The 12,269-nt window shown below is 32.5% G+C and overlaps 2 protein-coding genes across 11 annotated transcripts in view; one reads left to right on the forward strand and one right to left on the reverse strand.

Annotated features, from left to right (window-relative positions):
- The window catches only part of Zasp52 (Z band alternatively spliced PDZ-motif protein 52), a 98,395-nt gene extending 90,558 nt beyond the window's left edge, over positions 1–7,837 (forward strand). For all 8 annotated transcript variants that reach the window (XM_076413314.1, XM_076413316.1, XM_076413313.1 and 5 more), the window contains 4 exons: positions 4,050–4,236; positions 4,294–4,414; positions 4,471–4,586; positions 7,282–7,837. In XM_076413314.1, coding sequence (XP_076269429.1) covers positions 4,050–4,236; positions 4,294–4,414; positions 4,471–4,586; positions 7,282–7,359 — 502 coding nt within the window. In that variant the 3' untranslated portion in view covers positions 7,360–7,837. The remainder of the gene's footprint in view (positions 1–4,049; positions 4,237–4,293; positions 4,415–4,470; positions 4,587–7,281) is intronic.
- A 2,655-nt stretch (positions 7,838–10,492) lies between these two features.
- The window catches only part of LOC143202050 (putative tubulin polyglutamylase TTLL2), a 39,722-nt gene continuing 37,945 nt past the window's right edge, over positions 10,493–12,269 (reverse strand). For all 3 annotated transcript variants that reach the window (XM_076413324.1, XM_076413321.1, XM_076413322.1), the window contains exon 12: positions 10,493–10,672. In XM_076413324.1, the coding sequence (XP_076269439.1) occupies positions 10,544–10,672 (129 nt within the window). In that variant the 3' untranslated portion in view covers positions 10,493–10,543. The remainder of the gene's footprint in view (positions 10,673–12,269) is intronic.

The raw sequence follows: 12,269 nt of genomic DNA on the forward strand, positions 1-12,269 counted from the left end.
GGCATAATAATCAAAAACTTATTTAATACTGTAATTATTTATTTCATTCATTTACTCAAATATATTTTGTAATATGTGTTTTGGTTGCTTCTTCTTTAGATAGGAGTGTGAATATATTTATTCATAATCCTGCCCAAAATAGTGTTTATATTATTTAAACAAAATTAATAGGTATCTAGAGTGATCAACAATAGCTATTACCCAGCCTTAGCCTGTTATTTGTGTGAGTGTGGTCACTACTTGCATGTGTCTTGATCATATATATATATAGCCGAAAACTGTTAAATTCAATTGTTTTGGCAGTCCCCCATAAAAAATAATGGGTTTCCATTTAGTATTATTGAGTTACCTAATGTATACAGATGCCAATTATGGAACGCCTAAAATTTTATTTTCGAGATTCATTACTGTTGTTGTTTGATTTGAACTTTTACTGAAATCCATAGACACTATTAGAAATTACTGATGGTGCTATTCCATTTTAATCAACCACTTTGGGTGTTTCCTTTTGGTTTCAATGGTTTTATCAAAAAACTAAAGCAAAATTACCAAAAAAGTGTGAGAATCATGAATTGCAAGACTTATTGGACGAAACTCAAGCTCAAACTCTCACAAAATTTTTATGCCTCCTGGGTGTTGATTATTTGTTTGTTTCCATAGGTTTAAATGCGATGAGAAATATCTAAAACTGGCTAATGTACAAATTAACTGAAAATTCCATTGCGAACCGATTCAATCTGATAGTTTTATAACTGGACAGCCAAAAAGATGAATTTTCTACGGTATATTGTTATAATATGACGATTTAAAGTGGATTTACTACAATATTCCCAAGCATTAAAACTCATGGATTAGTCTGCAAATTGTATTGTACTACGGGCTGCTAAAACCGAATGAAAGTATTACTGCAAATGCTTACCGACGTCGATCGATTTACGTCAAGACGAACGACGTATTATTGCTAAAAAGACCAACAATAACGACTAACATGTTCAAAATAATTCTCGAGTGCATTCAGTATACTCACCAGATATATCGCTTTCTGATTACCACATATTCAAGCCTAGTTGACATACGGTGTTGAAATACTAAACAAGCATGAACATTAATTGATAATTGGATTGCTGCCAAAACGCCATTGTTCTTTCGATGCGGTATCTCCATGTTGCGAGAAAGAAAAACAAGAAGGGCATAAAAAGTGATGGAGAATATTATGATGAGTATTATATATTGTACTAATTCTTTTCAATAAATACCTCTTAATAATGAAAAATGATCATAATACATGCACGCATGATAGACATGATTTTACATTAAGAAAATTCAAGCTTCTCCGAAAGACATTTTTCTTCTTCCCTTCTCTCGTTATTTTAATTTATTTTTTACCAGTTTCGGTGTTAGTTTCGTACCATGTATTTGTACAAATGATTTGTATAAATTTCGATGTAAAATTCCTCAGTTCGAAGCCTGCGAAAGGTCCAGTTCTCCAGAGCGTTGAGAAATCAACTATTTAAATTTGAACTTGGTTGGTGAACTTGTAGACTATAATATGATCTTGACATTCTGTTTATTAACCTATTAGCTGATGATAATTATAAGTGCCATTCGTTTAATGACATATTATTACATTTACAACTTAATAAAATCTATAATGTAATAATAATTTACATTACATTAATTTACATAAATCGTTTTTTGGTTTTAACAGGTTATAGTAGTTTTATATTGTTTTTGTTTTTTTATTTTTTACTAAACCTGCATGTTTTTTTATATTTTTGTTTTAGATCATGCTAACAGTGTAGAAGTGTGTTATACTAATAAAATTGAAAACTGTTCAAATACTGAAGAACTTTGCCAGAATGTATTACCAATCGGAACTAAAGTACCAGTTAATAGCGAGATCAACATAACTATTCCTTATGCTTCATTAAGTAATTCTACCAGTATGGATTCTCACGGTTCATCTCCGAACTCGGACATGTCTTCTTACTCATCTACCTCCAGCGGCAAGGGCCAAAGGGCCGTCGAAACGGCTAGAGAGAAGATAATTACTGAGGTTAACAAAAATCTCATTCCAAAGCTAAAGAGAGTTGAACTATCACGAAGCCAAAGTCCCAAATTAAAATCGGTCGTTAATAGCATAATGGCCAATGAAAAAGAAAATAAAAAATTGAAGTCCGAACTGGTAGTACCTATTCAAATTAGCGATGGTGAAAAAAGTAAAAATAATTCTGCTGGTAATTTAATATCAACCGAACGTGATGTAATACACCTCCAGTGTCAGAATGTGTCTCTGACACAAGACGTCAAAGAAAATGATTCGGATATAGCTCCAATATGTTGCTCATGCAACAAAGAAATAGAGAGGTAAATATCAATTTATTTCGGATAATGATGAAAAATTTTGAAAACAATTATAAGATATTACATTCTGACGTTCAATAAGTTGGCTACGTTTCTCTAGATGACAACTATATTTTCTCATGTTTAATTATTAAGTATATTAATCGTTGTATTTCGTTGAGTTTCTTCAACCCGATCATGCTGTATCTGAATGTGAAGTTTGATTTCCTTTTCAAACAGGTCTTTACAACTTGGTAATGTTGAAAATTATTTTCTTGTACCTGTGTAGTCATATGTAGAGTAAAGGTTTTGGGCCAATTTAAATATATATTTATCATCAGGAACGATATAAAGGAAAAACTACTCGCAAGGTGACGCATAATCAACACAGAAATATTCCATTTGATTGTCGTTATCCTTGCATTTATACACTTCAGCAATTGGCAGTTGTGTTTTAACACTGAAAAGTCCATATACCTTTATTCTTTATAGCGTTCTTCAATTTTTCTCATATTTACAGGTTTTGTTAATCTATTTTCCATTTTATGTAGAAAATATTTTATGGAATTATAGAAATTTAAGTTGGCAATACTGTTTTGATGAAAGCCACTTTGACAGCAGTCGGGTGATTTACTTTTAACGTAGTTCATAAAATAAAGAGATATATGGTAGAATATATTTTAACGCATTTGAGTTACCTAAGGATAACAAAGATATTTATAGCGGGAAATTAAATTAGTTAAATATTACATAATCTAATAAGATTATTATCATCTTATTTTCTTTGTTATTTTCACATTGTTATATATATAATATAACATAATTTGTCTGGATAAAATGACTATTTTCTATGGGGATATCAAACCAAAAACGAATGATGACTTGGAAAACCTAAATATCCTGAATGTTATATATAGTACGAAATATAGCAATGAGCTATGGAATATTGGATCTCTAGATTGGACTATATCTGAACTGTCCTCGACAGTCATATGCCATAAATCATATTCAAACAGAGCAAAATATATTTTTTTAATAAAGTTCAGTTTATACAAACTTATTTAATTTACTTACAATTATATAGAATGCCTTTTATTCCATTTTAAAAGCCTATACCACTAAAACACGATTTACATTGGCATCGATATTATTTACTCTACGTAAGTCCGAATCCAGTGACAATTGTACGTTTTTCTACTCAATTTTAGAATAGTAGTTTCCCTTTAGCCCATTTAGCACTGGAACTGCTTTACAGTGTTTTGGCAGTTGTTTATATTCAATGATAATGGTGCTTAACATTCAGGATACATTTAATCATATTAAACCATTCCAATCTTTATTTGTATTGTTCCTTACTTAACGTCTATTCCCTTATTTCAGCTTAACATTTCGTTGTTTTACTATTGTGTCCTCTCTGAAATCTTTATTTAGGATCCAACATGAGGCTTTGTCATTGCAGCTCCATGTTATAATAAGATACTGTACTGTCCAAATGCTCAGTCTCATATTAATATTCGGTTCATAGTATCAGAACCACCCATGAGTTTGATTGAACAGCGATATCTTCAAACTTATCCTTTTGTTATATTAACAACGCTTTTTTATCTTCTCTGCATAATTCAGGGTGCAATACAGAAAAGTTTTATAAAAATACACAGATGTTAAAAAATACTATTTAAAATATTTACGTGAGTTAATTTTGACAGAGGACCATTCATCACTGCTTTGGGAAAAATCTGGTGTCCCCAACACTTCATCTGTACCACACCATCCTGCAAGCGTCCTCTTCAAGATCTCGGCTTTGTAGAAGAGAGAGGCCAGCTCTACTGTGAATATTGTTTCGAACAATACCTGGCTCCACCATGCTCCAAATGCAACTCCAAAATTAAGGGAGTAAGTATACTTGCATTTACAAATATAAAGGCTCATTAATATATTCAATTTTTTTAGGACTGTTTAAAAGCCATTGGTAAAAACTTCCATCCAGAATGCTTCAACTGCTGCTACTGTGGAAAATTGTTCGGCAATAATCCATTCTTCTTGGAAGATGGTAATCCGTATTGTGAAGCTGGTAAGTTAATATTTTTTTGTAGTGTGAAATGATATAATTTTTATTTTAATTTTTAGATTGGAATGAATTATTCACCACCAAATGTTTCGCTTGCGGTTTCCCTGTTGAAGCTGGAGATCGCTGGGTAGAAGCCTTAAACAATAATTACCACAGCCAGTGCTTCAACTGTACGGTATGTATTATAAAACCACATTTGATTCGGATTGGCTTAACTGGAGCATGTGTAGCAAAGTTGTAATAAATTGTTTTCAAATAGACTAGTTCAGACTTTATGCTAGCATTTTCATGGCCAAGAAGCAGACTGAACGACTCCTTTATAACTAGTTAGTATTTTGATGTAAAATGCAATTTTCTAAAATGGTAGAAATCACAATAACTTGACTGCGTTGATGAGTTTCCTTAATAGCTTTTTATCATTTTGTGAGAACGTGAAATGCTAATGTTTTGGATATACGAGTCAATTTCCACTAATTGAAATTAAACAAATTATCGATTTTTATTTTTGTTTGCAACACAAACCCTGGTTGGCCATATTGGTACAAGATTTTCAAGAAGATATTGTCATATTTTATATGTTGAGGTAAAACATTTATCTACAATTTTTTATCATTACCTTTTCTAATTAAACACAGCCTGATATTTAAGTTAGCATATCAAGGGTCATTTTCCGAAAATGTTTGTGTTGCATTTAATTGTAAAAAATTAAAAAAAAAACAGCCCAAGCAGCTAGAATACAATAACACAATATCACGTACCGGAAATAGTTCCGGTCAATCAAAGAGTGTCTTAAAGAAGTAATATATTTACGCTGAATAGCTGGAACTGCTGATGTCAAACTCGTCAAAAATTTGCTTATTCATTAGGTGTTACTCAACAAAATATTCCCTGACTATTAAAAGCCTTAGAAATTGGTCAAAAATAATGAAACTATTATATGAATTAAAGCGTACATCTAAACTATTTTCCTAGTACATATAAAGTGCGCCAAATTATTATGTTTTTAAGAAACTATACATCAAGAGCTCCAAAATAATAATAGAACAAATATTATTCCAAACCATCAGTTTTATTTCCGTAACAAACCCGAAGCAATAGAGCACGTTCACATATTGGTCGAACAAATCGATAAAGAGTTAAACAACAAAAAAGATTGCTCGACTGCATGTCTCGATATATCTCAAGCTTTTGATAGGTGTGGCACATCAGACTTCAAGTTTTATTGAAAAAGGCTATGCCATACCCGCACTTCTGGCTATTAAAGTCATACCTTAAAATTGACCTTTTGCTGTAAAACAGAGTGACTCCAATATATTCAGTTATTCCGCAGGGCACTGCCTGTGGCACATTGTTAAACCTTATGTATACATATGACGTGCCGACCTCCAGAACCATTTCTGTGGTAACATCTGTTGAAAATACGACCATTTTATCATCTCATAAAGATTTATTATCAGCTACAAGGAATCTTCAATTTCATCTCAAAAAAATTATTTTTGGTTGAAGACATGGCGTATCAAGACGAATAAGACAAAATCTACTCACCTAACGCTCATGCGTACGGAGTACGTAAGGACTTGTACTTCAGTAAATATTGAATCATGCACTCTCGCACGCAGAAAATGTTAAGTATCTGAGAATGCATCTTGATCGACACTTAACTTGAAAAAACATATATAAAAATGCATAAACAACTTGGGCTTAAACTCAAATAGACATAATGGCTAATAGGGTATACATTTAAATTACCCCTTATGTAATAAGGCATAACTATGTAAGTCAAATCTTAGGCTTATCTGATCTATCAGTTCTTAGGCTTACTGCTAGCAAATCCAACATTGCCCTTCAGAGGTCTAAAATAAAGTACTGCAAGCCATCGTTGACTCCCCATATTTCGCCTGTAACAAATTAATTTAGTGCGGTATCCGCCTGAAACCCATAACTAGTGTAAAATAAAGTTCTATTGATTTTAGTCACATCGACCTCTTGGATTTTTTTAGTGACTGAACCTACAGATTAACGTGGGCTCCGAACGACGTTCCTCGGCATTAAGCCTACCAACTGGCGAGTAACCAACTTTAGAAATGAGAGATGGGATTTCTTCAAATATATAGTGTTTTTGTCAGAACAAACATTAGACGGCTTATGACCACAATTCATGAGGATGACGGATCTTTAAAAACAAAGGCATTGCCTCTAAAGCGGCTATAGAGATAATTTTAGACAATTATAAAAACGTCAATTATAAATTATCAAAAGAATACCAAAAAGGTTTCAAGCTTAGGTTTCCAAATGAGTCTTAAAGTACATTTTCTTCATTCCCATATCGACTACTTTCCGGAAAATTTAGGAGATGTGAATGAGGATCAAGGAGAATGATTTCATCTTTACATTAAAGAGATACCAAGGAAAATGGAGCGTCTCAGTGATATCAAACTACTGTTAGACGCTTCAGAGAGACCTTCCAGATTGTTCCCAAAAGTGAAAATGTACAAAGAGGAGCCTAACTGGGAAAAAGAATAAGTTATAATGTATATGTTAGTGGACTTATATTAGATTAAAAAATATGCATCGTTAATGGTTCGTAAATAAAATAATATTTTCAACTTTGTTTTCTTTTAACTTGATGTAATAACTGGTTTAATATATTTACCCAAATTGCAAGAAACACGTCGTCTTATTACAAAAAGTCATTTTCGCATTCAGCACACCCAAAAAATCAAGATTACGCCATAAAATTTAAACGAATCTTGCAATTTCTTGCAGGCCTGATCGATCTTTGAATAAATCAACAATAATATCGTAATTAATATTTATTCCTATTCACCATACACAACAGTCGTTTGAAAATTAATTATTCGTATTTTCAGATGTGCAAGAAGAACCTCGAAGGCCAAAGTTTCTTTGCTAAAGGAGGACGTCCATTCTGCAAGAACCATGCACGTTAAAACCAACCAATGATGAGTCCAGTTACCATATTTCTTTTTTTTGCTTTAAATAAAAAGCTACAAGCTATTTCAGTGCTTAATGAATATTTCGTTGTAATTTATTTATTGTGTCATATTATGTTCGGATAGGTCGAAGAAATTGAGGTATTTATGTAGCTTGATAGAGTCAATACGTGATTCATTTAGTTTTTATTTTTTAAGTATCATTTCCTTGAAATTGATCGTGTTTGTATTGAACACTGAAGCAGTACTGGTTCTTCGGAAACAGTACAACTCTTGATAGTCGTAACGGATCATAAGCTATATGTCATTTCTTGAGCCAGGATATTGACCTACATTTATGTTATTCCTTCAGATATTGTAGATATGTTAATATCTTTTCAGTGTATGAATTTGTGCCATTTTATTTACAATAAGAGGATTGTTTGCCAGATTATTATAAGTTCAGATTGTAAAAAATAAACGATTATATTTAAAATTGATTGTAGTTTAATTGAGCTTAATATGTGTATAGTTAACATTGACCAAAAATGTACTATAGTTGTTATATAATTTGGTGCCATTTACTAGAACAATTGGCTTAACCAAAATGTCCACCAAAGTTTATAAAATATGATTTAGTTTGTGTACCATTCAGTTAATCAGTTCGCTTTTCTTGAGCAATGTATATGTAATAGCTTCCTAAATCGTTAAACGTGTAAGACATATATAATACAACATTGTAAGAAAATTGTGCTATAATTAGTTCTATTTAATTATTATCCTCAAAAAAACTTCTTATTTTAATTATGTATATAATTGCTACATAAACTGTTTTTAATGCTCTATTCAATATGGTGCATTAATATAGTGGTTTTTGTTGAGTATATAATTGCATGCGATCAGGGGAGTGTCTATTTCTCAACCAATATGCTGCTGTTAGTGCAGCAGGGTCATTAATAATACATGGATTGAAAAGTTCCGGGAGTAATAAAGAAAACGCTGTTTTTTTGTTCAAAATTGGGTTTTAAGAGCCACATAACCATTCCAGCGCCTCTCTAATACAGCTCTCACAGTTGATGGTGATTTGGTTCTCAAGATAGTCGATGAATATTACACCATGAACATCCCAAAATACCGAGGCCATAAACATTCCAGCCGATTGTTGTGCACTCAGTGTCGATCATGTCGATCGTTTTGGTTCTGTGGTGAAGTGATAGATCCATATTTCGTCCATTGCCATAAACATGGGCAAACACTGCTGAACGAATCTTCATCAATATGTTTTTGTTTTTGGTCAACAGTGAGGAAACGCGGCACCCACCTTCAATAGACCTTTCTCATAATCAAATGCTCATGCAGTATAAAACCACCAGGTTCTATGTTAGCTAATTCACGAAATTTTACATTTCGATCATTCAAAATGATTTTGAGTATTTTTTTAAAAGTTTTCTAGTATTAGCACCTGATTTGGATATCCATTGCGTTCTGCATCATCTGTGTCTCTACAACCACGTTTGAAGCCAGCAATCCAACGTTTTATTGTTGTTTCTGATGAAGTGGAGTCTTTATAACACTTTTCAAGCCATTGCTTCGCTTGAACATCATTTTTTCTATCAAGAAGCAGTGTAAAATTAAAACAAGTAGTTGTTTTTGACCCATTGTTTTGAAAATAACAAAACTAGTGTCACTCAGTACAATAACTCACAAACTTAATCATGAAATTTTAACAGCTTTCTTTTGAAGGTTAGTAATAACTAAAAAAGCGGCAAATGGTAGCGATCGATACGACCTTTTAGGCCACCACATATAAAACTACATTAAGTTCAAGGGTTGGCAACGCTGGTGGATTGATGCTATGCGGTTCCCGGCTATAAAGGATCACCATGCCGACGTGTCTCTCTCTTCTCTACCCCTTGTAACGGTAGTATTTCCATATCGCTTCCGTGCTTCCCTAACCTAACCTAACATCCATCTCTTTGACCACATGTATTCAAATATCGAAATAAATAATTCTAAATCAATCAGTTTTCTGTTCCTGTGCGAATTCCTTCCACAAAAGTAGTAGTGTGTGTTTGGACAAACAATGGAATCTATACAGTTAAAAGCAGGACAGGAGTTGCAGAAAGGCTATTTCACAAAGTTAAATAAAAGGCATTCGCCAAAATGTAATATCAATATGCTTGTTATTTTAATTGAATATGAATTCCTTCAATTAGATTAAAAGGCATCATAAGAAATATATCGACAGGAAGAGAATTAAACAACAGAATCGCCAATACGTATATAGTTTTTCATTGTGATTGCTGACAATATTGTTTTTCTCTTTAATATATAAAGTTAACACAGAAATGCTATTTCAAAAGATCAATATTTATTTATCAGCACATTCGCCAAATAAACACCATTAGAAATATACCACCAGGAATATATATATATATATATATATATATATATATATATATATATATATATATATATATATATATATATATATATATATATATATATATATAAAGAAGCTATTGCAGTGTATTCACTAAAATATTATTCAATATTAATGTGTTCACTGTATTATAATAATAAAATACAAATCCCCTCAATTAGTTCAGATGGTAGCGTTTCAAATTATATTTGAAATATAAATGTGTAGAATTGCCAATACTTTTACTTTTACAAAAAGCGTTTAGTCTGACCATATTTAAGAAAAAAAGCACACATTCAGATTTACTCATTAATTTATTGCAAAAACAAATACAGCCAATAATAAAGTTATCTTAATTAGCGGATTTCAGGGATTGGAGTTGTATGGTGAATTGGATGAGTATGGTGAATATAAAGCTGACATTTTTCAAATATAAACTAATAAATAATCTTCTGGGTATTTCATAACATTTTATGATAAATATTATTTTTTGAATGTTACTGAAATAAAATTTGTAGAACCAAATAAAAAGCTTATCGTTAGATAACATTTGAAGGTTTCCTTTCCTTAAGTTTGAAATTGCTTCAAATTTCGAGAATCATTCATAAGGTTATTTATATTTAAGTGAAAAAATGGCAGTTAGATTATCGTAAAGCAACATATCCTTTTTTAAAAGTTGTCCACACTGCGGAGAAATCGAAGCAGAAATAGAAAAATAAGTTGGATTCATGCGATTTTAAATCAATTTTAATCCGGTACACGAATAAAGATCGGCAATTATTAAACAGGTGGTATCCAAACATCTCCAGTTATATCCATTTCGTGTAGAAGAAATTCGCTAAGTTGGCTCTCCGATGCTGCTGGATGTCTCTTCACTAGATCCTTCGTGGTCTTATTGAATTTAATAACCTGGAAACGAAGACATACAAAATTCTACTACTAATTGAGTACTATAATATTAATATAAAATGGTTATTATTACGTTGTTAAATCATTTTGTGAAGCAACATATATCTGTCTATAGAAAAAGAAAATTGACATAATTTTAATAATTAATTTTTTATAGGAGAATAACCGAAATTTCACGATTAAATCAAGACTCTTAATAAAAAAATCCAGCTTCCAATTCCAGCTATATATATATATATATATATATATATATATATATATATATATATATATATATATACTATGCAGCTACTGAAATACAAGGGACCAAGGGACGCTCAAACGACCAACCAAGGGGCGCTCAAAATTATTCTTTAATTTGCGAAATTTGCTACTAAAGCTCATCATACCTTTTAAGAGCTTTTGGAATATTATAGACCCGTCAGCCTCCGGGACTATTTACGGCCTGTTTACAGATATACAATATACAACACATTTAGAGTATCAGTTAAAGTATATAATGTTATTACAAGTATGTTGGAAGATGGCATGCAAAACATATAAAAGCATACATACATGAATATATGAATGCTACATTATCATGGTCGCATAACCCATGACATGATAAGGATACAAAATACAAAAAAATTCAAACGAACATGCATGATATCACACAGAGGCACACTATTATATTTCTAGTAGTAGTCTTGTTACGGTTAAAAAATTAATTAGCTTGTCCTGGTTCTCCAGCCTAAGGCATTGGTCCATCGTCTCTCTCAGGTTAACCAACCGTCTTTGCGAGTTGTATCTTCGGCATTCGATTAGTATGTGTTTGGTTGACAGCGAGGAGCCGCATTCGACGCACATTGGTAGACTTCCTCCCTTAATGAGAAACTCATGGGTCAGTTTGCAGTGACCAATTCCGAGACGCGAGAATAAACTTAAGTTGCGCCTCCTGATGTTAGTGGTGATATGGTCCTGATAATACTTTTTTCACCTCCCAAATCTTGTTGCTTTCTGCTATATCCCATCTGAGTTATTCTAGATGTATAAAGATTCTAGTAGAGTGGTGCTTCATATCTTTACTCCAGAAGAGGAAATTTTCAGCAAATTATATGATCCCTCCCTCTGCATGGCTAATCCGCTTATTCATTTTCAATGATCCCAGAGTAAAATGGGAGCCACATAAAGGTGATAGTTCTGCTGGTCCTTTCCAATTTAAAGGTTAGGTCACGGATAAGCATTCCTAGCAGATGTAGAAGTAGATATGGTTGGAGGCATTTTAAGGAGCTGATTGAAACGGATGCGATAACTAATCGTTTATCTTGCACATCTTGTACTGAGCTCAGGGCCATATACATGGCTAAAAGTTTATCCGTCAATACACTAGATGAAACGGGGAGCCTGAAGGTCCTTCCGACATCACCGATGTAAATGCTGCCCCCACATAATCATCGCTCTTGAAACCGTCCGAGAATATGAAAAGGTGTTCATGATATTTCTCAGTTTTATATTGATTGAATTGGATGATGCTGATACTAGCCCTTGGTAGATTCCTCATGGAGAGATCGACAGTCATCTGCGACAATCGCCATAGAGGTAATATATCCTCGGAGGT

This window comes from Rhynchophorus ferrugineus, unplaced genomic scaffold (genome assembly GCF_030347505.1).
Source record: "Rhynchophorus ferrugineus isolate W39M unplaced genomic scaffold, kcgeb_rfMv2 rfM9, whole genome shotgun sequence".
Lineage (NCBI taxonomy): Eukaryota > Metazoa > Arthropoda > Insecta > Coleoptera > Curculionidae > Rhynchophorus > Rhynchophorus ferrugineus.